This window comes from Vipera berus (assembly GCF_964194415.1).
Source record: "Vipera berus genome assembly, chromosome: 2".
Lineage (NCBI taxonomy): Eukaryota > Metazoa > Chordata > Lepidosauria > Squamata > Viperidae > Vipera > Vipera berus.
The window spans coordinates 96,062,602-96,088,639 of NC_138203.1; the positions used below are offsets into that span (position 1 = coordinate 96,062,602).

Consider the following 26,038-nt stretch of genomic DNA (forward strand, 5'->3'; position numbering starts at 1 on the left):
CTCTCTCCGGCTGTGAAAAGCGCAGCGCGCTTCGAGGCGAGAGAGGAAGACGCGAACGCAACAAGCCCCTTTCCTCGCCGCCGCCGCCGCCGCCGACCTCAGGGAAGTCAGCCGTGGCGCTCGCCAGCGAATAGCCCGAGTGCCAGGACATGTAATTCGGACGAAGATTGTTTTTCCCCATCCAGGTGCCAAAAGTGGCTTTTTACCCCGTGCTTTTTTCCAGAGACCTTTTTTCCCCTCGTCCGTTGCAAGCGGGAAGAGTTCCTTCCTCCCCGTTGTGCTCTGGTGTCGTGAGGTTGACAATGCTGACGGAGAGATGCCTGGGATTGCTCTACTGTGGCTTGTATCTCTGGGCATCTTTGTTTCTCTCTTTTTTGCAAGGTAAGTTTTGGGCTGTTTGTGATGGCTGGGGCTATTTAAAAAACAAACAAAAACAAACAAGCATCGCATACTGGAGCCTTGTCTTGTAAAAAAAAAAAGGACTTTATTCATTCCCACTGGAAATGAAGAGTGCAGGATGTCTTGGTTGAATGGGGTCTATTAAAAATGGGAACTCGAACTACAGACGGATATATATTGTTTGGATTTGGATTTTATTTTTCTGGTCCCGCATATGATGCAGGAGATGCTTGTGTATGTGTGTGCGTTTGTGCGTGCATAAATCAGAAAAAAGCTTGGAGGGGGGGAGGGAGGTGATTTAACTACAGTACTGTAAAAAGTGCCACTTTTTCTTCTGTTTTGATAACTTCTTTTTGCGAGCATACTTGTCAGCTATAAAAATGAGAGCCTGCAACCGGCAGGAAAAAAAATGCAGTGTGAATTTCCTAACTGAATATGACACATATCCTCAGATATGATAAGATAAATGTAGGATTGATTTAAGAGCCATCATGGGCTGGTTCATTAGGTTTAAAGTATATACACCTGAGAGAAAGAGAATTACCTGTTTCAGTATTTGTCCTCTTATCTTTTACTTACTGTGTAAGTCGGGAATTAATTTAAAAGACAACATGAGTTTTGTTAGTGTGGAAAGAAGCTTGACTCACTCTAGTTGGTATACCTGTAGTATTGTTTACTTTTATACATTTGTCTCATGCCAGTGATCTGAGTAGATTTTGGCTTAATTTTAGAAGATGGACCAGGGTGATGTGAATATAGTAGAGATATAATGAACCTGTACATGCAGTCTAGTACTTTGTAGCTACAGTATGATATGAAATTGTTAAAGGATGAGGCAGTTTAGTTGACAAAAACCAAGAGAACAGAAATCCGGATAAACATTTTTAAAAATGGAAAAAGACCCCAACAAATGTAATAGCAGAGCACTATATAACATTTTCAAGAGGTTTCTATCCTATATAGAGAGAGGGCAGTACAAAGAGTAAAATCAATCGTATGGATCAAATCAACTTGATTTGACTTTTATCAAAAGAAAAATCTGAGTGAATAACTGATGCATCTTCATTTAAGGACCAGACATAAGTTACCCTTTCTTATTTTTATTCTGTTCTTTATCTGTAAAATAAGCAAATGTTAATCTACCATAAAACATGTAAAATGCTTACTAGTATAAAGGACTACTTATCATACTAAATAGAATTTTAATATTCCTTTCTTGTTCCTAAACCTGACTGACAAATATTTTAATTATAAATACTTGAATATATATGGCCTTATTTTAATATTACTATCAAGTAGAGGATTTCCCCTAGATACCCTCAAAATGATAAAAACAGACAAGAAAGAGTGCTTGACGGTTCAGAATATTCCCTTCCAGTCTTGCCTCTGTCTTTTTAAAAATAAACATTATGTTACATATAGGACCAATAATGCTAAACGTATAATTTAAAAACCTTCTAGGACTCAGATGAACTTAACAATGCAATGCTAGACAGGTACACTTAGAAGTGTCTTTAATTGGGCAAGCCCAGAGAAGACTATATGTATAGTTTGGGGGTGCAGTTTGAGAGTTGTATGGGGTTACCAACTCCTTTACTTTGACTCTAAAAGTCTAACTAGGTGTGCAGAGATAGTTTTCTATGTTGGATTACTTGATGGGCCTAGGATAGTCTTAGGATGGAGACCTTCTTTTGTTTTGCTGGTGGACCTCCTGTTGACAAACCAAAATGCTAGATATAGTGGAGAGGTGTTTTTTTTTCATTTCCACTGGAGTCCTTAGGCATGTGAAGTGCCTAAAGACTAGGCTAGCTATTTGTATTCATGGCTCCATCTGGACTTTTTGATGAGGCTTTGGCCAGGTCTGCCTTTGCCCACTAAAACTAGTAAACCAATTCTTTTTAAAGCTGGAGACCCTTGCTATAGTTACTGATGCCCTTATTAGCTTTTGATTGGATTGCTGCAATGTGTTGCCCTTGAAGATAACTTTGAAACTGCAACTAGTTCAGAATGCAGGAGCCCACATGCTGACTGGTGAGAATCAGTCCAGTATTACAACACCTACTGTATACTGTGGACAACGCACTTGCCTTTGTTAGTACAATCCAAGGTCCTGCATTTAAAGCTCTACTTGGGCAAAGGGGAAAATACTCCTTCTATAGTGATTTATTTATTTTATTTTATTTTATTATTTTATTTCATTTTATTTTATTATTTTATTTTATTTTATTTTATTTTATTTTATTTTATTTTATTTTATTTTATTTTATTTTATTATTTTATTTTATTTTATTTTATTTTATTTTATTTTATTATTTTATTTTATTTTATTTTATTTTATTTTATTTTAATTCCATTTATATCCCGCCCTTCTCCGAAGACTCAGGGCGGCTTACAAGCTTAGCAGTAGCCTTCATTCTATGTATATGCCTGCTTATTAGGGCTTTCACACACACCCCAAGCGGCATTATTACAAAGTCAGCTTAATTGCCCCCAACAATCTGGGTCCTCATTTTACCTACCTCGGAAGGATGGAAGGCTGAGTCAACCTTGAGCCTGGTGGGATGCGAACCTGCACTAATTGCAGGCAGCTGGTGTTACTTAAGGAGGCATTAGCCCACTGCTCCACCAAGGCTCATTTTGGCTGGTTTGCTTCTGTTCTGCTCAGGAGTGAATACTATAGGTTATTTTAGGCCTGGTGGTAAAAGGAGACCAAGGTGCAAAACCATATTTCATTCCCTGGAATAAGTTTCTTGCTCTGAAATCTGGAGGGTTGTCTTTAACAACAACAACCCCCATGCTATCTTTAAAAAAAAGACACAATTTTTTTCAGATAAGGTTTTAATGACCAACATCCACCTCTTGCTTTCCACTTTTGCTGGTTGCATAATGATGTTTTAATTTGAAACATACATATTTACATCAGATTGAATGGGCTTTAGTAAATCTTATTGTTTGATTTGAAAATTACCAAGGATGTTTGTAACAGAACTCTTAACAGTATGTAACTTTTGAGAAATAAATACGTAAATAAATAATCTGGATTATATTAAACATGTTAGCAGATATTTAGTCTGGTTTTGAAATTAATACTGTAATTCTAGATAACTATAGCATTCTTGAATGTGTGAATGGGGGAAAGGGGCATTGTATATCCCATAGCCTTTCTTCTTTTCATTCTGTATAACTATAAAAGTAATTTATCAATAGGATCATGAGTGGGGAAGATAGAGGTCATCATATCTTTTGGTTCTGTGGTTCAAACATAGTGCTGCATACTTCGTTTCCTTTTCATGAGATGGGTGGGAGAGATGGTTGCTCAATGCTGTCAGCATCAACAGCTCTAGTCATTTGTTTGAGGAATATCCCTGATTTTAATTAGTTATTTCCCTTATAGTGGTTCAGTCATGTATATGATTGAACAGCCTATCATTTCTATAACCTATTCTGATAGAAATGAAGCAGTAATGTGTATTGGCTAGCATAAGGGTACATTAAAACAGCAGTAAAGATCAATGGTCTTCTTGAGGTGTATTATAGATTTCCTATTTGGAATGGTGTAATATGCATTTTCTACCCCATTAGTAATGCTTGTTGGCCTGTCTCTGGTCTCTTGCTTTTTTGGGAACTTATATAGAAGCAAACTCTTTGCCAGGGTCAAGGCCAGCACCTACAAAATTTGGGATTAGTGCCCATAAACAATTGAAGTGCCCACTGAACAGAGCTGAGGTTTTAACACTATTACCATGTTGATGTTTTTCTAAGCTCAGAAATGCAAAATGACTAGAATAGAATAGAATAGAATAGAATAGAATAGAATAGAATAGAATAGAATAGAATAGAATAGAATAGAATAGAATAGAATAGAATGGGGCCTTAGAGGTCTTCTAGTCCAGGGCTTTTCAACCAGTGGTACGGGTACCACCTGTGGTACATTGGCACCTAGCAGGTGGTACGCGACCATCCTAGAAAAGTGGTAGCAGGGGAGGGGAATGAGTTGAACCTGTGGTAGCACCACACAAGCCTGAGCGAGAGACGGCTGGAGCTGCAGGGCTGTCAGGGCTCAGCGGAAGCGCCAGGATCAGCGCCAGGATCCAGCTGGAGCTCGGCGCTGATTCTGTCACTTCTGCTGAGCCCAGAAGAAGCGCCAATCAGCTGGAATGTTGCAGCATCTCCAGGGCCTTGTGATTTACATTCAGATGCTTGGCAACTAATTCATATTTATGACGGTCATAGTGTCCCAGGGTTATGTGAAGTGACCAAAACCTGCTGCAACCACACAGCAGACAGGAGGGGGGAATAAAAACCAAACACCCCCCCCCCCCCCGCTGCCTATCCTCAACAGAAATGCTCACAACAATGAAAACCTCGGACAGGAGGAAGAGCGCCGCCGGGCAGGCAGGCAGGTGCCTTGCTCAGCTGTGGCTTGGGGGGCACTTTTTTCAGTGCCATTGTAACTTCGAACAGTCACTAAGTGAACTGTTGTAAGTTGAGGACTACCTGTACTTCATCACTTTTTTCCCTTTTTTTTTTTGGTCAAGTTTTTGACACCTTGCTAGGCGACTGGTGGTACTCGGATGTTGCCATATCCTAAAAGTGGTACAATGGGTGAAAAGGTTGAAAAGCCCTGTTCTAGTCCAGCCCCCTGCTCAAGCTGTAGAACCTATACCATCCCAGACAGATGATTCTCTAGTCTCTTCTTAAAAATCTCGTGATGGAGTGTCCACGATTTCTGGAGGCAAGCTGTTCCACTGGTTAATTGTCCTCAGTGTAAGCAACTTTCTCCTTAATTCCAGGTTGCTTCTCTCTTTGAGCACTTTCCAACCATTGTTTCTCGTCCTTCCCTCTGGTGCTTTGGTGAATAATGTGTCAGCCCCTCAAATACTGGAATACTGCTATCATGTCTCCCCTATTTCTTCTTTTCTTTAGACTAGCCAAATCCAAGTCCTGCAGCCGTTCTTCGTATGTTTTAGTCTCCAGGCCTTTCTTTTTCTTAGTTGCTCTTCTCTGAATTTTTTCCAAACACTCAACATCTTTTTTGTGATATGATGACTAAAATTGGCTGCAGTATTCCAGGTGTAGTCTTACTAGGGTTTTTTAAAGTGGTACTAATACTTCGTGTGATCTTGATTCTATGCCTCTGTTTATACAACCCAGGATTGTATTAGCTTTTTTTGGTTGCTGCTGCACATTGCTGGCTCATAGTCAAGTGATCATCTCACAGTTACTGTTTTTAAGCCAGGTCTCGCCCAATCTGTACTTATACGAGCCTTGGTGGAGCAGTGGGCTAATGCCTTCTTAAGTAACACCAGCTGCCTGCAATTATTGCAGGTTCGCATCCCACCAGGCTCAAGGTTGACTCAGCCTTCCATCCTTCTGAGGTAGGTAAAATGAGGACCCAGATTGTTGGGGGCAATAAGCTGACTTTGTAATAATGCCGCTGGGGGGGGGGGCGAAAGCCCTAATAAGCAGGCATATACATAGAATGAAGGCTATTGCTAAGCACATTTGATTTGTGCTTAGATTGTAAGCCGCCCTGAGTCTTCGGAGAAGGGCGGGATATAAATGGGATTAAAATAAAAAAAATACCTTTGATTTTTTTTCCTGCCTAAATGTAAGATTAAATAGATTAAGAGTTGCAACGGAGATAGTGTAATATTTATTTCAGAGTAAAGTCTGTATGCAGTATCTATTATGCAACAATTAATATATGATATAAACAATTTAAATAAATAATGAAATACATATTAATATGTAATATTAATTTGGCCAGGTGTTTAGGTGAAAGTGAAAATCTCCATTAGAGTGGTTATCTTGGCACAATCCTAATAAGTTAGTTGCATCGTCCCCAACCTTTGCTTTTTAAACTTAACGAATGGAATCCTGCATAGTGATTCTGTGACTTTTGCCACGTAACTTTACTGCATCTGAGTTGTCTGTTGGGAAGCAGTTCACTACAGATCCTAGTTACACTGTTTTCAGTGGCAAATGGAACTCCTTATTTAACCAGTGCAACCGTAGGAGGCAAAAGGCAAAGAGATTGAGGAATAAATATATGGAAATAATCATAAATGGCTTGTCTGACACTTCTTCAAAGATGGAAACACTTAAAAAACCACTGCCCTGCAGGGAATATAATTCAAGCACATCTTCACAGTCCAGTACCAAATACAGGACATGTACAGTTAATACTGGTTGTGACAATGAAGGTTTCAAGATTAGTATTTCAGTCCAGCAGGAATCATAAAGTGACATGATACTTTAAAAGTGCCTTTATAGGATTGCAGTAAATTAGGTCAGAGTTCTGCAACTTGTGACTTGTCAAGCTGAACCGATCCCATTTGTTGTGTTATCCCACGTACTTAATCATTCCCCAGCTTCTGTAGTCCCAGCAAGGCCATAACAATAGAAGGCTTAGAAAGATCAGGAGGGTTACTATAGATAACTCTGCAAGTTGGATTTGGACTGTTTGGGAAATGGCTGAAACTCATGAGAAGCCCTAAGGACTGTTGAGTGAAACAGTGCAGCTAACAAGGTCAAGGAACAGGGCAGTCTGATGAGAAGATGGGGTGGGGAAACAATTTCCTTCCATGATGAATGAATGAATGGCAAGTTATTATTACACGATGCCTTTTACTCTGTTTTTTTTAATGCTGTGCTTCTAGTTGGGATAGAGCATAGATAAAAGATTAATTAATGTGACATCTTCTCTACTGTGTCAGCAGCAATCTGTCAGCGTAGCAACTGGGACTGTGGTTCGTTCTTTCATTTGTTGAAGAGTGAATTTTATAAAACCTGCTCCAGGCCGTAATGTGGCAAATTAAGTAAAACACATATATCCTTAAATATAAAATCGGTGGCATTTCCAACACCTGCCTCTCAACCTGCTGCCTGCTAGTTGAATTGAGTCGCAGAATTCCAAGCCAGCAATAACAACGGTATGAAAAGGAAATTCTGGCAAATGTGTCACATGCAAGAGCTTTCTCTTTTGTGATGTCTTATCTATATAGACAGTCATCAACTTACAACTGCCATTGGGACCAGAATTCCTATTGCTAAGCAATGAGGTTGTAAAGTGAGACGTCATGACACTGCATCACTTGGTGACAGCAATCCTGGCACATTGATGTCCTTAACGGAGAATCACATATCATTAAGCAACAAACAACACACTGCAATCCAAAACATTCTAGGCTTGATCCCACCCAGCCCCAAGCTTCAGTAAGGCAAAGGACTGCCTCCAACTTCTCTCAACCTCCTACCTTTTTGCCCATGTCTGCCCTTTGGACCACCCTTTGGGCCATTGACATTAGACCAACAGTCAAGTAAAGGATGCCCTAATCAAGGAACTGCCAACAACAAACAAGCCCAACCAAAGAACCTCAAAGACCCCTCCCCCCATAACATTGACAGGGCAAGCCATTAGAATATAAACTGAGAGCAAATCCCACTCTTTACTAGCAGTGATGATGTTACCTAGTTACCTTGAGGACCACTCGGAGGCTTCAGCTGGTGCAGAATGTGGCCGCACGAGTTGTGATGGGGGTTTCCCGATACTCCCATGTAACACCTCTACTCCACGAGCTGCATTGGCTCCCGGTTACCCTCCGGGTGAGATTCAAGGTGCTGGTGATGACCTATAAAGCCCTAAATGGCTTGGGTCTGGGATATCTGAGGGAACACCTGCTGCCGGCATCAAGTTCCCTTCGTCCAGTGCGCTCCCACAGGGAGGGTCTTCTCAGGGTGCCACCGGTAAGAGATTGCCGGCGGACGACACCCAGGGATAGGGCCTTCTCAGTGGGGGCGCCTGCCCTTTGGAACCAGCTGCCAGTGGAGCTGAGGACTGCCCCCGACCTCCGTTCATTCCGCCGGGACCTGAAGACCTGGCTCTTCGAGCTCTCTGGCCCAGGCTGAGAATTATTCTTAATTTTAACTGGGGTTTTATTTATGCAGGGACAAATATAATTTTTTAAAATTTGTTTTTAACTTTTGTATCTTGGTTTTTTAATTACCCTGTAAACCGCCCTGAGTCCTTCGGGAAAGGGCGGTATATAAATGTAATAAAATAAATAAATAAATAAATAAATAAATAAATCTATGGAGATTCTCAGTCATCCAGGTCATGTTTGTCTAAAAGGTGCTTTTTCAAGAGGCAACTGGATTTACTTGTTGAAATGCTGAAGAAAATTCTTGGATGAGAAGTGAAACGTCTTCAAAGAAATACAAAGTCCAGTTGCCTCTTGAAAGAGAACCTTTGAGATTACCTAGTGTGCTTAATGAAACGCTCACCCCCACTTGCAGTGGTGCTAGCCTCCCCACGACTCTCGCGCTGGTGCTGGCAGTCCCATTTGCAGAGCGCGCATGCTCGCAGCCCAGTTTGTGCGCATGCGAACCCAGCCAGATTTGCGTGTGTGCACTTGCATGCATAAAGGTGCCTGCCCCTCCCTTTGCCACCAGGCCGCCAACCCAGAAAGGTTGGGGACCCCTGACATAACAGACACAGAAAGAAACTGAGAAGAAAGACCTCCCCCCCAATGGATCAGGGAGTTAAAATGGCAGGTGGAAAGTTTGTACCCTTCACACTTGCAAACTTCTGTTAATGTAATGACCTTACAATAAAGTAGAACTTGTTCATCTAATCCTGTTTCCTGTCTTGTTTACCGGGGACAGCTGACATTCTTGCAAGTCTGAAGGTACCAGCTTCCTGCCTGCCACTTTTAACTTTCAATCATTAAGTGATTGTGGGCTTCTGCTTCTCTTGTCTGCTAGGAAGCACCTCTCCTTCTCCTTCCTGAAGTTACTCATGCATTCCATTACGCTGACCTCTGCTGTCCTGCACTCCCCCGCCCCAGCTGACCTTCACTGTCTTCTTGCTTCCACTGCTGGCTAAAAATGTGAAAAGCAGTCCCAGATGTCGACTCGAAAAAAAACAAAAACCCACCCCCGCAGAAGCTTTTTGGGGTTGGTTTTTCACTTTATTTTCATATCATGGTGCCACAACTGCTTTTCGCTTTATTTTTCTTGGCTAAGGAGCGTGGTGCATGCCATGGTTCTGGGTTGGCGTTTTGTTTTTGTTTTGTTTTGTTTTATTTTGTATCACGAAGCCTACATCTAGCCTGGCCCAGAAGCCATACCAGGCACACCTCATCAGCAGTAGGAGCAAGAACACAGTGAAAGTGAGTTGAGGTGACAACGTTCAGGGCAGTAGTTGTGAAAAGGACAAGTGCTAAGGCACCTGGCTAGAAAGCGGGAGACTGTGAGTTCTAGTTCCATGTTAGTCATGAAAGCCAGCTGGGTGACCTTAGGCCGATCACGCTCTGTCAGCCTCATTCACCTCACGGGGATGTTGTGGAGAAAATAGGAGAACAATGGAGCATTAGAAGTATGTTCTCTGCTTTGAGTTATTTAAAAGAACAATGAAGGCTAGAGATAGATAGATAGATAGATAGATAGATAGATAGATAGATAGATAGATAGATAGATAGATAGATAGGAGAGATAAATGGGTGAGGGGAGTTGAAGCAGTCCTTCACTAATAAGTATGGGAGGCCTGCTAAATACCCAAATTTTGATCACATGTCTGTGGGGATGCTGCAGTGGTCATAATTTTTGTCACGGTCAATCAGTCTGTTTAATCAGTGCTGCCATAATTTCAAACAGTTGCTGAATTAATGATTGTAAGTTGAGGACTACCTATAATCTATATTCTCTAGGGAGATTCTTGGGTCTTCAAGCTCCATGCAATTTCAGTGACAGGAAAACAGACTTTCAGTATTAGTATGTTTAGATTTAGTTAATTAACCATACTTGGAATTCGGGAAGCTACAGATGGATGATTCTTGTCAGCACTAGGTTGGGGACTAACACAGTTAGCCTATACATGTGGGTTGTTGTTTTTTTTTTTAAAAGGCTATGCTAAGCATTAATTAATCAATTAATAAAGTCTTTATTTATTTTTCTTCCATTCAGTTGACTCAGAATCTCAGAGAGTTCTCGGACAAGTCTCTGCTATTTTTTTTCCCCACAAGTTTTTTCAGAAGTGGTTTGTAATTGCCTCTTTCTGAAAGCTGAGAGAAAGTGATTGGCCTAAAGTCACTTGGCTTTGTGCCCAAGGCAGGACTAGAACTCAAAGTCTCCTGGCTTCCAGCTAGATGCTTTAACCATTATACCGAACTGGCTTTGTATTTATATCTCCCATTAATCATCACACCTCCCATAATTTGGATAGTTTACAAACAATAAAACCAGCTAAAACAAACCATGTCTCCATTAAACTCAGAAGCCAATTGAAAAGGTTCTAGAACTGAGCATATTGTGAGTTTGCTAGGACTATTAAGGAACTCAACAATGCCCTGCGGCTACTCATTCCAGAGGAAACTGCTAGCACTGGCACATTTTTCCCCCTGTCAAGTTGAAAGATTATAAATTTTCTCACCAAGCTACAACATATTTGGAAAAGACAAACAATATATCAGATTTAGCCATCAGCAAAACATGTATAAGGTCAAATACTCTGGATAGACACAGATTTATTTGACTGGAAATTTTTGCTTCTGACTTAAATTATCATTTAACTGCACATTTAATGTGTTATTAACACATTTACTCTTTTTTCTACTTATTCTAAGGGCTCCACAAAATCTTTCCTAAATAAAAGTATACAGCTTTCATTTAAAAGCTTCTGTGTTGTCAGGTATAGCTCGCATGTCCTAAACATATGCCAATTATTCTGTTTGAATATAGTGTGTATTTTATGCATTATTGATTGATTTGACGTAGGTGCCTGCACAACTCCAGTTGACCCTGGGCAGCTTAAAGCATAAAACAAAACTAACAAAACAAAATAAAACCAAAAATGTAATATTAAAAAATAAACATGACAATAAAGAAGATAATGAATCAGGCCAATGACAAGTAAATCATGCAATCAAGAAGGAGCCCAAAGCCAGGGCTTCTGGAATATCATTTTTATAAGTTAATTCAGTAATGTGAGAAGTGCTTCTACGCAGCATACTCCCATTTCACCTTTAGCAAAATTGTATTGTAGTTTGCATTCCACTGACTATATTGCGCAGTCTGACAGATGATTACAGAACCCGAAAGAACAGCATGCTTTACTATAGAACTCGTGAGTTATTTGCCATTTTTAAAAATCACAAATATGCCCTAATTTATAAATTATATAAGAATACTTACTAACTATCCAGCTCTACAAAATTGCTATGTTTTTACATATTTCATGCATCCAATTCATTATCTTTCTCTTATTTGAAGAAGCTGATATTTCGAGGGGCACCATAAATGGAATACTTCCAAGATGAGTTAGATGGGATATGAAATACCTTTTATGTCCCTGCTAACTGGACTGATCTTAGTGAACCTCTTGGATCCCTAATCTGGAAACACGGGGACATAACATGTTGCTGAGCCTTGGAATATGGGAAGAAAAGCATTGATAGTAGTCTTTAAGAGTCCAGAGAGTCTTTCCATCAAATCCCAGACATATGCCACAGGAAGACAACTCACTTTTCTTAACAGACTGTCTGGCTGTATCTGATCACCACCTGCCCTGAATACCCCTGATTTTTGTTTATGAAATGTTTGAAGGCCTCTTCTGGGAAGAGACAGGAATACGTCTGCAATACTTGTGTCTTCTTCCTAGTTCTTGGATGTTTGTGGCAGCTGATGTTTATCCTGACTCTAGACGCATTGTCCAATTGTATAACTTTGTAGATTTACAATGATTATACTGCTTTTCTTCCCATATTCCAAGGTTTGAGGCTACAGCCCAATGCAAAAAGAATCTCTTTGAGTTTACATATTACACAGAAGAGAAAATTTGAGCAAATCTTTATTGGAATATTGATGTATTGGAATCTGCACAGCTGTTATAAGCATAGGTGTCTGGTACTCTTTTAATTTAACTTATGCCAGACATTACACCTTGCCTCACCTTCTCGTGTACTTGTGTGAATGGCTTTTGTTTGGTTCGAATTGACGAGGACTCAGAGTGGTAAACGCTGAACGAGTTTATTGAATACACAAAGTCAACTGTCAACTGTCAAATGTTGCAACCCTTTTATAGAGAAAGCGTTTGAACTGTAACCAATACAAACAGTCTCTTTTCCCGCTCCTTGGTTGTGGCGTCCAATGATTGCACCTTATTTTCCCGCTTTAAACCTTGCAAAGCTGCACTGTGTTTGCAATCTCTTCCATGGCTTATTGCTAACTATTTACATACATAACACCCCTTACCCCCCAGTTGGTGTCATTTCTTTACAAAATCCATTAGGTATTTTGGTGGCCTATGTATTCTGGACGGGTATCTGTTACTTTGGCTATTAGGGACCCTTCTTTCTGGTTGACTGCTTGGCTGCTGGTTACTATGCTGGTTACTATTGGACCTGGGCTCTGGGTTACTGGCTTCAGATGTACTGTCTTGTGTATTAGGTTGTGTTTGGGATTCAGTGGTCACTGGCCTACTTCGCAGGGGTATTTCCCAATCAATTGGACTGAATTGTTGTTGTTGGGCATCAGGGAATGTGTCATCTTGCCCAACCTCTACATCGCTTTCAGGCCTAATGTTGTCTGTACTGTTTCCCCTTACTGAGCTTTGGTCCCCCTCAGCAGGCACACACCCACTAGATCTTTTCCTCAGCTGGTCTATGTGTCTTTTACAGATCCTATTCCCTTCCCCCTCAATGATGTATGATAGGGGACCTAAGATTTCAGTTACCACCCCTGGAATCCATTTGTCCCCATGGGCGTAGTTCCTGGCCCAAATCAAGTCCCCCACTTCAAATGTTCTGTTAGGAATGTCTAATTCAATGTTTGGTTGGAGTCTGTCAGGGTGTAATCTGTCCAACTTGGTCAATATTTTCCTGCCCCACCTCATTTCAGCTGGACTTTTCCCTGTAGCCGAACAAGGGGTTGTGTGCTGAGCCAACAAGAACTCAGCTAGTCTCTGATGCCAGTCTCCTCGAATGATTCTCTTAAGCGCGTCCTTCGTGGTCCTCACATTCCTTTCAGCCAATCCGTTGAAGGAGGGGTGGAAGGGTGCAGACGTCTTATGCTTAATCGAGTTGGCCTTGAGGAAATCCTGAAATTCAATAGATGTGAATTGTGGCCCGTTATCAGACACTATTAAATCCGGCAACCCATGAGTGGCAAAGAGGCCCCTTAATGCCTGTATTGTTCTGCCTGCCGTTACTGAACTGACCGGTACTACTTCTAGCCATCTAGAGTAGCTGTCGACCACTACAAGGAACGTTAACCCCTGGAAGGGTCCAGCGAAGTCAATGTGAATCCTGGACCAAGGATTCCTAGCTAGCTCCCATTTATGTGTGCGGATGTGTTGTTGTTCGGGCCTGGAACGTTGGCACAGGTAGCAATTGGCAACGCATTCCTCAATGTCGTGGTCCAAACCTGGCCACCACAAGTGACTCCTAGCCAGGGCCTTCATCCTTACTATTCCAGGGTGTCCCTCATGCAATTCAAATAGAATAGCTGATTTGTGGATTTCTGGAATTACTACACGAGTTCCCCAGAGTAAGCAACCCATATGAACTGATAGTTCATCTTTCCTTCTGAAAAATGGACTGTATTTTACGTCCGGGTTGGCGTTGGGCCAACCGCTCATGACCCAAGCCATTACTCTCCTTAAGATGGGGTCCTTATTGGTTGCCTCAGCTATGTCTTTAGCAGTTAGGGGCAAATCAGGAATATCTTGTATGGACATTACCTGTCCCACTGGGGCAGGGTCCTCCTCTGTTGTGCTAAGGGGCAATCTGCTAAGAGCGTCTGCGTGACCCATGTCCTTACCTGGTCGGTATTGGAGGGAAAATGAATATGCTGAGAGGAAAATGGACCATCTCAGCATCCTGGGAGACATAATTTGGGGAGTCTGTTTATCTGTGGTAAACAGTCCCAGCAGGGGTTTGTGGTCTGTCAGTATTGTAAAGTTCCTGCCATACAGGTAGTCATGGAACTTTTTAACTCCTGCCACTATGGCTAAAGCTTCCCTGTCTATTTGAGCATAGTTCCGCTCTGCCTTGGTTAGTGTGCGGGAGTAGTAAGCAATGGGTCTTTGCATTCCCTGGGTGTCTAAATGGCTGATTACTGCCCCAACGCCATAAGGCGAAGCATCGCACGCCAGGTAGATTGGTCTGTTTTCTATAAAGTGGGTTACAGTTGAACTACTGGAAAGGATGTCTTTTAAGGTCTGGAAACTCGCTTTGTGCTTGTCTTGCCAATGCCAAGGGGTCTTCTTATCTAAAAGCCTGTGCAGTGGTTCTGCAATGGCAGCCTTATGTGGCACAAAAGTGTGATAAAAATTTACCAAGCCTAGGAAGGCCTGTAGCTCAGCCTTGTTCCTTGGTTCAGGAGCCCCTTTTATTGCTTTAATTTTTTCAGGGGTAGGGTGGACTCCGCTCTTGTCAATCCTGAACCCCAAAAAATCAGTGGATTTAACCCCTATACTACATTTTTCCTTTTTTAATTTTAATCCAGCCTTTCTAAATCTACCCAGTACCTGTTCCAGCCGCTCTACTAACATTCCTTCATCTTTTCCAGCTATTAGGACATCATCAAAGTAAGGGCATACTCCAGGTATGCCCTTTAAGGTCCTCTCCATCACTTCTTGGAAGATGCCTGGAGCTGCTGCAATTCCAAATTGCAGTCTGTGGACTCGGAACGCCCCCTTGTGGGTAACAATTGTCTGTGCCTCTGCAGCCTCTTTGGAAACAGTCAACTGTAAGTACGCATGCGCCAAGTCGAGCTTGGCGAAGATGGCGGCGTCCTGGATCGTGGCGAGGACCTGCTTCACCGTCGGGACCGGGTAAGCGTGCTTTTTCATTCCAATGTTGAGGGTGGCTTTGTAGTCGGCGCAGATTCTCACATCCCCATTGGGTTTGAGGGGTGTGACGATCGGCGTCTCCCACAAACCGCCCTCAACAGGTTCTAAAACTCCGAGGCCTACAAGCCGGTCGAGCTCGGCCTCGATTTTTCCTTTTAAGGCAAAAGGTACCCTCCGGGCCTTTAGCCTGATTGGATTTACTGAGGGGTCTAGGTTAAAATTAATGGGGGGCCCTTTGTACTTGCCTAGAGACCCATCGAATACGTCTGCAAATTCTTTGCAGACGGATTCGAGGGTCTTATTTCTAATTACTGAATTTATTCCCCCTATCCAAATTCCCAGGGCAGGAAACCAATTAAGCCCTATTAAGCTGGTCCTATTCCCCTCCGTAACTATCAAATCTAAGACCCCCTTAAACCCCTTAAAGTTTACTCTAAGGCTGGTCTTTCCTTTTACGATTATTGGACTTTTTTGGAAGTCCATTAATTGAATATTTGTTGGACTAAGTGGAAGTCTTTTTCCGCTTAGTCGTTCAATTTTCTCAAGGGTTTCAGTGGAAATTATCGACACTGAAGCCCCTGAGTCGATTTCCATTCTGCAAGGGACCCCTTGCAGAAGGACTGTGATTTTTAATTTTCCGTCCGGAAAATTGTGCCCCTTTCCCCGCCGTCTTCGATTGACGCGGGCCACCTCCCTTAGGGTTGGAAATTTCACCCGGGGTTTAGGGGTCTCCTTGCCACTAGCATTGGGGGTTACCTTACCCTCTGGCCACACATCCACTTCGTTCAGACGGGTGTCCCGAACGCGGTTTCTGCAGATGGCCTGGATGTGGCCGGTCTTGCCGCAAGCCCTGCACTTGGCGGTACGAAATCGGCAGGAAGCGCGGGGATGGTTGCCGCCGCAGCTGCCACATCGGTTCTGGGTTTCGTTGTCGCGTGGTCGAGTTGCGGTGTCCCGCCACGGTCGTTGTGCCCCGGTCGGTGGTCTTTGCGGTGTTGCGGGTTGTTGCCGGCGGCCAGGTTCAGGCCCCTCGCTTCTGAGTTGTCTTGGTGCCATCTTTCCGAATCGCCTGGAGACTTCGGCGATCTCTTCCTCCCACTGCTGATCCACCTCCCCACAGTCCACATAGCCCTCTTGGTTAATTTCGGGTGCTGCCGCCATGCTACTGCGGGGGGGGTCGCGATAGCCGGTTGACTCATACGTTAGGAGTTCGTCGAGCACTTCCTGTAAATCGCCGGTAGGTTTGGCGATTATTCTATTTTGTAATTGTTCATCACGTAAGCCCAGCACGACTCTGTCCCGGATTCTAATTTCTAAATTATCGTATTTGCAACGTACTGCGGCTTCCCTGACGGCAGCGACGAATTTCTGTATGGACTCCCCCGGTCTCTGATTTCTCTTCTCGAAGATGCGCCGCCAAAAGAGTTCGGACCTTCGGGGAGTAAAGTGAACTTTTAATTTTGCGAGGAGGTCGGCATAGGGCACGCTGGAGACTGGTTGTGGCTGGCACAGCCCGACAGCAACTCTGTAGACCGGTGTGCCGCAGATTGTCAAAAGTGCCGCCGCTTTTTTCCGGTCGTCGGTGATTCCGTTCACTAACAGGAATCCTTCGACCTGGCCGATGTATTCTTCCCAATCTTCGGGGAAGTTAGGGTCGAATTCCTTCAGTGACCCGATTTGCGCCATTCGGAGAATTTTTTCCCTATTCTGCCGCGGCCGCTCGGTTGACTGTGACTCGCTCTGAATTTGCCGCTTTCACGACAATTCTTCCTATCTCTGGTCTTCTGTCAATCCCACCTTCGTCGCCAGTTGTTTGGTTCGAATTGACGAGGACTCAGAGTGGTAAACGCTGAACGAGTTTATTGAATACACAAAGTCAACTGTCAACTGTCAAATGTTGCAACCCTTTTATAGAGAAAGCGTTTGAACTGTAACCAATACAAACAGTCTCTTTTCCCGCTCCTTGGTTGTGGCGTCCAATGATTGCACCTTATTTTCCCGCTTTAAACCTTGCAAAGCTGCACTGTGTTTGCAATCTCTTCCATGGCTTATTGCTAACTATTTACATACATAACACCTTTTGTTTATAAAATGTTTGAATCCATGAGACTTAGCAGTAAAGCCCTTCGACAATTAAATGTGTAGATGTTTCTGAACATATGTAATAATAGAAAAGGTTTATGATATCGTATAACAAAACAGAAGCATCAAGCCATTCTCCAAAATTTGTCCAATTAGAAAAATCTTCATCATTTTGCCAAGTTGTTTAGTGTGGGGGGTCTGTCGTGGCAGTGAAATCTTATTAGCCTCATAGTCATCTGCGCAATTCTTGCATCTAACCACAGTGCATACGTGACCTGATAACATCTATTGTCTGCTGTGTCTGCCTATCACTGCTTTCGTGTTGTTCCCAACTCAGGAATGATGCAGGTTTAACTTGCATTAGCTTTCTTTCTTTATTTTAGCACTGTTCAAGGACAATCTTAACTGCAGTAGCTTTCTGTGTCTGTGAAGCTTTCTCACTCTTCTGGGAAGGAAATCAGAGGACTGACAGTATCTGGGAATTGAAGCAAGAGTGCCAGGATCATCAGTGAGGACATGCTGATGTAGTTTACAGCTGACTCAAGAACGGATAGATAGCGTTCCAATTCAGCAGTAGACAACGGTCTTTTGCTTAATGGAGCTGCTATATATCCAGGAGGGATCGGTTTGTTTTGGGCAATGAGCAGTGTTGTCGTAATTCTTTCTCTTGGCACCCACAAGAGGCTGTAATAAACAAATGAAAGATTTTATAACGATTGTTCCTCTTACAGAGTGCATTAGTTTATACAGTAACACTGTAAAAGTCATGCTGCTTTTATTCTGAACTTAATAATTAAATTACTGGAATGTTTTTGTTCCCATGAAAAACAAAGTGACAAAAAAACAACAACTATGAGATAATGTTTGGTGAAATAAAGAGGGTAAAGCAAGGGATTCCATCCACGTTAAAACTAAGACTTTAATTCATTCATCAGGGGCATCTGAATCAAGCCAAAATTTCATCCAGATGACAAAAAGTGCCTTATAATATCATTATACATTTCCTCCCTTGCAAACATCCAGGTTCTACATTTGATCTTTATGTGCTCTTTCTATGTTCCAAACTTGTTTTGGGTTTTTCTTAATATCTTCCAAGAAACAACATTTTTACTGTGCATTGTAAAGGAGTCATTCAACAACCAGAAAGAAATTGTGTAATGCAGTGGATTTATAGATATATATATAGATAGATTATAGATTATAGATAGAGATATAGGGATATAGATACACACACATATATAGATATAGATAGATAGATAGATAGATAGATAGATAGATAGATAGAAAGATAGAGATAGAGATAGATTTTATTAGTTTTTATGGGGTTAGGGATAAGGTGGGCTTGGGATTAGGGTTGGGATTTGGGTTAGAGTTAGGGTTGGGATTGGGGTTGGGGTTTTTCCAAATAACATTTTCAATATTTTTTTTTTAATCCCGTTTATATCCCGCCCTTCTCCGAAGACTCAGGGCGGCTTACAATCTAAGCACAAATCAATGTGCTTAGCAATAGCCTTCATTCTATGTATATGCCTGCTTATTAGGGCTTTCGCCCCCCCCCCAAGCGGCATTATTACAAAGTCAGCTTATTGCCCCCAACAATCTGGGTCCTCATTTTACCTCCCTGGGAAGGATGGAAGGCTGAGTCAACCTTGAGCAAACAGCAATAGTGTCTGGTACATGTATTTAACTAACAGTAATAGATATAATTAATTATCATAAAGAATATGTTAATTAATCATTCAATAGCCTTCTTCTTACTAATATATATTCAAAATTACATATCACGTTCCTTTCTCTCTGACTTGTTTTTCTAGCCATTGATAGAAATTATCCCATGTTTTAAAGTACACCGAGTCTTCTTTCTCTTTAATCTTTAAAGACAATCAATCCATTTCTGCACACTCTAGAATTTTCTTAATTAATACTTCTTCAGTTGGTAAGTTTTCATTTTTCTAATGTTGGGCAAATACAATTCTTGCTGCCGTTAATATGTGTAGTATTAGATATCTGCAATCTTTCTCATAATTTGCTCCTATTATTCCTAACAAAAATAATTCTGGTTTAAAGTCTATTTGTTTTTAGTCATTTTCTCTAATCATAAATGTAACCCAAAATCTTTTTCCTTTGGGGCATGTCCACCAGATATGATAAGAAGTACCTGGTCTTTGTTTGCATTTCCAACAGTTGTTTGAAGTATTTTTAAACATTTTTGCTAATCTCACTGGTGTCACATGCCATCTGTAAAACATTTTATATAAGTTTTCTTTATATGGCACTGCTTTAGTTAATTTAATATTTCTTTCCCATAACTTTTGCCAATTCTATATTATATCCAAAGTTCTTTGCCCATGTTATCATTGTTTCTTTTACTTGTTCTTCCTCCATCTTTAAGTTTAACAGAAATCCATAGAGTTTCCTAATCAACTTTTCATCTGGTTTTAGCAGTATCTGATCAAATTCTGTCTGTTCTTTATAAAATCCCATTGTTTTAACATCTTTTTCATATCTTGTTTAAATTTGTAGATATGGCCACCATGCTAGATCAATATCTTGTTCTTGTAAATCTTGTCTGTCTTTCAATTTTCCTTCATTTTGCAAAATATCTTTATAAGTCACAACTTTATTGTAGTTAATTAAATTTGGGTAAGCAAAAGCTTCCGTTGCTGAAAGCCATTCAGGTATCTTGATATAATTTTTTTCTTTTATTTTTTCCCTTTCTGAAAGAAGTGCATTCCTTATAAAATGGTTTTGAAAGTATATATGTATTTTATTCTTTCTATACCACAGAAAGGCATGACAACCAATTTGTAGGTCATGCCCCTCTAGGTGCAATAGTCTTTTATCTCTAAGCATTATCCATTCTTTAAGCCATTTTAAAATAGTTGCTTGGTAGTATAACCTCCAGTCCGCCAGTCCAAATCCTCCACTGCCTTTTGCTTCTTGTAGCATTTTCACTTTAATTCTAGCTTTTTTTCCTTGCCAGATGAATTTCAATATTGTTGTATTCAGTTCATCAAAGAAGGCTTTTCCCAGCCTTACAGGGATCGTTTGAAATAAAAAGAGTATTTTTGGTAAGATACTCATTTTCACTGTTGCTATTCTCCCCAACATTGAAAGTTGGAAGGTTTTCCACTTTTCCAAATCCAATTTTATTTGTTTTAGCAGTCTTACGTAGTTATCTTCTTTTACTGTTACACATCTTGCTGTTAGCTAAATTCCCAAGGACTTAACTTTTTTAACTATTTGAAGATTCGTTTTTTGTTAGTTGATTTTTTTTCCTGTTAAATTCTTTGTTAGCACTTTAGTCTTTACTCTGTTTATTGTCAACCCTGCCACTTCTCCAAATTTTTCTATTTTCTCCAGAAGTTTAGTGCTTGTTTCCAGTGGACCTTCCAGTATAAAAACCAAGTCATCTGCAAATGCTAGTAATTTGTATTGTTCATCTTTTATCTCTAGTCCTTTAATTTCTATATCTTGTCTAATGTTTGTATTCAGTACTTCCAATGTTAGTATAAATAGGAATGGAGATAGTGGGCATCCCTGTCTTGTGCCCTTTTTAATATTGAAGTTTTCTGTAGGAGCTCCATTTACAATTATTTTGGCAGTTGTTTACAATAAATTGTTTTGATTACATTTATAAAGTTTTTCTCAAAGTCCATTTCTGCAAGTTGCTGAAACATAAATTGCCAGTTTATGTTGTCAAACGCTTTCTGGGCATCAAGGAATATTAAAGCCATCTGTTTCCCTGAATGAATCATTCTTAGATTATTTTTTTATCTGTCTTTTAGGTAAGAAACCATTTTGATCTGTGTATATAAATTCGATCAAAAATTTCTTTGGTCTTTCTGCCATTATCGAAGCAAAGATTTTGTAATCTACATTTAATAATGATGTTGGTCTATAATGTTTTATTTGCGTTAAATCAGAGTCTTTAGGTATTAAAGAAATATTGGCTTCAGTCCATGTATTTGGTATTTTAGCCTCCAGGAGAATTTCGTTACACAGTTCTTTCAAAATCGGACTCAATACATCTTGTAATGATTTATAAAACTCTGCTGGTAATCCATCTGGGCCAGGAGTCTTATCCTTTTTTTGCCTTTTTATAGCCTTTATGATCTCCATCATTGATATTTTTCCATTTAATATGTTTCGAATGCTCTCTGGAATTTTTTGGTAAGTCTGCTTTTTTTAAGTACTGCTGTATTTTTTCTTTTGGAATTTCCTCTGCCTTATAGAGTATCTCATAGTAATCTTTAATATTTCTTTTGATTGTATTATTTTGAAACTGTAATTCACCTTTTGAATCTTACAGCTTGTTTATCATTTTTTTCTTTTTCTTTTTTCAGTCTATATGCTAACCATCTCCCCGGCTTGTTGGCATTTTCAAAGAAATTCTGCTTAGCCCTTTTAATCTGTTGAGCCATTATTTCCATCTCAGCTAAATTTAATTTATGTTTTATTATCTCCATTTGTTTCTTAACTATTTTCTTTTGTGGATCTATTTGTAATTGGATTGTTTTTTTGAGCAGCAAATATTTCTTCCCAAGAACAGTCAGAAGATCTCATGCTACTTCTGTACACATTTAGAGATAAATTGCAAATGCATTTATTAATTTAAAGCATTTCAGTAAACATTATCCATCAAAAACTCCTCTAATGCTTTACAGAAGAATAAAAATAGACTCTTGCCAAACTTGTAATCTAAAAATAAAAGCAAAAAAGGCAAGTCAGTAAAAGAGTAGTAAGAATATTAAGAGATCAATTCTTAATGTTATTCAGATCTTGCAATGCAAGATGTGATCCAGAGATAATACTGTAATGCGTGCCACCCCATGTTAAAGTTGCAGTTTTTCACATCATTATCTGAAAGGAAATATGGTCAGCTAACTAGCTGAGGTGTGCACAGTCAAATTTTCATTCCTTTGCAGTTCTGCATTCATCCCTTGCTATAACTGAGTGCAATAGCATTATTGAACAATCTGTGTTCATACAGCTGGGAAAGTATGAGAGGTTCCAACTGGGGCACTTGAGATGGGGAGGCCAAATAAGGTATATTTGATTTATCACCCAAATTTTAGCTTCAAAATAGCAACCCTACACAATTGGATTGAGTGGTTGAGTGGGGACTCATACCTGTTGGCAGAACTTCATAAAACCTTAGGAGAGGTGAAATACTCTTCTAGGTGTGTGGTCTATAGCTAGAAGAGTATGGTGTACCCCTGGCCCATAGAGATATAATGACAACTAGAAGAATATCGTATTCCCCCCACCCAGAGATATCTAATTACAGGGGTAGAATTAGAAGACTAGTTCCAAATTTTAATGTCAGTGGCGGTGTCTTAAAGATGATTTTGCTACTTAAAGTGGTTCAATATTGGAGTGCAAATTTAAATTGTGAAAATATCACACATCTCAAAAAAATTAATCTAGGCAAACTGAAAGCTCAGAGTTTGGCTGCTATTCATGTGGCCTCAGTTCTGTGTCTAGCAAATCCAACTGTTGTATTTTTAACATGCGATCCCCAAACCTCTATAATAACTTGATATGGGAGCCTGGGCTGGGTTCCTATAATATGCTGATCCATAAATGACTAATACAATTCATTTTAGTCAAGTCTAGCACATTGTAAAGAGACGGTCCATCAGTTTGGGTTTCTCTGCCAATTTGATACACTTCTTTGAGCAAAATCTGTCACATCAACTGATGAGTCCAAGAAATTGTTCTGTGACTTTTCTTTTCTTTATAAACTCTCGTTACCTACCAAAGCAGTCTCTTTCTCTCTGTTAGGGGGCATCTGAATAAAAAGGCCACATTACAATCACATCCAGCGATGGATGTATTTGCAGCAAGCCCATGAGTGCAAGAAAACAAACCACTATAATCTTGGGACCTAGGAATCCACAATGAGTTTTCTTTTTATGTAACAAATCTATAAACTGACCTAGCTTTGCAGATTAAGTTTAAGGGATGTTGGTGGCATCAACAATAGTAGAGAAAGTAAATAGGTATTCTGTTATCATAAAAAAATGTCTGCCTAAGGCTTGAAGCTAAACTGGTAAAGCTACAAAGTGAAGCTAAGCAATATATATATGAATTGTTTGCTTTGTTGGGATTGGTGGAAAATGTGGAGAACCTCCTGCTTAATTTTTCTTATTATGCTTATTTGAAAATGGCATCACAGCAGCAGGCTAGGTGAAGAAATAGTATATGTTGATGCAACTTGAACTCTGCAGGGAATAAATATAGTTCAGAGAAATATATCATGAGCTTGGCTCAGCCTGATTAGAGATTGTGGGAGTACAGAAAACAGAATTGGAAAGAATAATTTAGAGGAAGGATCTCTAAACTTTTTGCCATCACACCTCCCTGTACTGTAATCCTAATGTAAACACCTCCCCTAAAAATTCATAGAGCAAATGAATACAAATGAATAGTGACAATAAAAGGCACATTTATTATAACAATGTACTGTGCAACTAAAAGATTGCTCATACCTCCCCTGGACTCACTCTGTACCTCCCCAAGAGAGGTACACCATACAGCTTGGGAAACCCTGATTAGACCATCATGGCCACTCCTCTGATTGGGAAATGCAGGTATGTAGTGATCCAAAGTAAAGGACCCTGAAGGATGACTGTCCACCTTTTGCTTTAACCCAGTGTTTTTTAACCTTGGCAACTTGAAGATGGGTGGACTCCAATTGCCGGAATTCTCCAGCCAACTCAGCTGGCTGGGGAATTCTGGGAATTAGAGTGCACCCATCTTCAAGTTGCCAAGGTTGAAAAACACTGGCTTAAACCATAAAAGGGAATCCACTATTTTTTCAACACATCGACTCAGCACAGGATTGGAGAAACCTATTATGCTCAATATTAAATGCAACTTGGATTCCAGATGCAAGAGGGAATTATTTCCATAAAACAATTTCTGTGAAGCCATTAGTTTTAATTGGAACATATTCATGTTACCTACATGTGCTGTGTGTACATTGTATTTATATTTATTTATTAAATGACCAAAGGCCACGGAAAAGAAAAAAGGCAGAGATTTACAATAATTAAAAGAGATGTTTAATAAACCATCACTCCTAAATGAGTCCAGTGTTGTTTAGTTTTAATTAAAGGCTTTTGCTCCACTGCTTAAAATGTCATTTAGTTAATTATTTAGTTGGCTGACTTATCATGCATTTATACCCCATACTGCTTGACTGAGGATGATAATGGGTCAGATAAATAGGCAGCAGCCTTTGTACTGAATTCATTGATGGTGATGATGATGAAGATGATCTTAGCTTTTATTTCAGTCATCCATTTTGTAGTTTTCTTTAACCTCCCTGGGCTACTTATTAATATCAGCAAGAAACTGGGAGCAAGAAATTTTTTAAGACCCCTTAAAAATCTTAATTTTGCCTTTACTTTACTTTATGACTAGAACATGAGTAGATCTGTAACTGTACTAAGAATCCTATTTTCATTTTTTCACATTTTTGAACTGCCCAACTCCCTCACCGATACATCTCTTATTATCTATCTATCTATCTATCTATCTATCTATCTATCTATCTATCTATCTATCTATCTATCTATCTATCTTCATCTGTCTGTCCGTCCGTCCATCCATCCATCCATCCATCTTCCTCAATACTGAGTTCTCTACCAGAGATCTAGGAGTCGAAGGTTCTGGTTAGTTGTTCCTGGCACTGCACTCTTTTGGACAGAGAGCTCTGATGTTCTTGGGGTCTGTTGGAGCCCCTCTTTCAGATTAGGTGTCCGAGCCCCAAGTGGTCCTACCGTCACTCGTATCACTTTGACTCTTACTTTCCACATCCTCCCTCAGCCTTGGTACTTCTCCAGCATCTGATACTCCTTCTTCCTGATGTTGCTTTAATTTGACACCACTACATCTATCACTACTGCTATCTTCTGATCCTTGTCTATTACCACAATGTCTGGCTGATTGGCTCATACTTGCCTATCTGTTTGGATCTGGAAGTCCCAAAGGATCTTACCTTTCTTATTCTCCATGACCCTCTGTGGGATCTCCCACTTGGACTTAGGAGGATCTAGCCCAGGGGTAGGCAACCTCGGCTCTTTTATGACTCATGGAGTTCAACTCCCAGATTTCCTGAGCCAGCTTGGCTGGCTCAGGAATTCTGGGAGTTGAACTCCATGAGTCATAAAAGAGCCGAGGTTGCCTACCCCTGATCTAGCCCATATACAGTAATTTATTTATTCAAATAATTTATATAGCCATCCAGAGTCACTTGTTCATGAGATGAGAGGCTATATAAATTTGTTTAATAATAAATAAATATTATAAGCCACCCAGAGTCTTCTGGATTAGGCAACAATAATAAATGTAAATAATAATTAAATTAAAAAATATTTTCAAACCTGTTATATAATTCTCTCTCTCTCTCTCTCTCTCTCTCTCTCTCTCTCTCTCTCTCTCTCTCTCTCTCTCTCTCTCCACACACACACAAATTCACACTCACCTATGCACTTAGTTGTTAGCTTTCAGGAAACATCCAAGGAATTACATCCTGGAAAAATGTACACATATTCAAAAATGCTAGCTTGTAAATTACAAGGTAGGTGTGTGAGTAGCAGACATAATTACAATGTACGGTACTCTGTTTTCCCCTTTCTTTCTTGTTAAGGTTGACTTTGAGAAAAATCAGGCTGCAGGAGAAAAAAAACAGATCCT

The 26,038-nt window shown here is 40.3% G+C and overlaps 1 protein-coding gene across 1 annotated transcript in view; it reads left to right on the plus strand.

Moving 5' to 3' along the window:
* Nucleotides 1-302: 302 nt before the first annotated feature.
* Nucleotides 303-26,038, plus strand: part of LOC308661761 (neuronal acetylcholine receptor subunit alpha-7-like) — a gene marked incomplete at both ends in the record, with an annotated part of 107,083 nt that continues 81,347 nt past the window's right edge. The window contains one exon of the mRNA XM_081316936.1: nucleotides 303-381. Coding sequence (XP_081173062.1) covers nucleotides 303-381 — 79 coding nt within the window. The remainder of the gene's footprint in view (nucleotides 382-26,038) is intronic.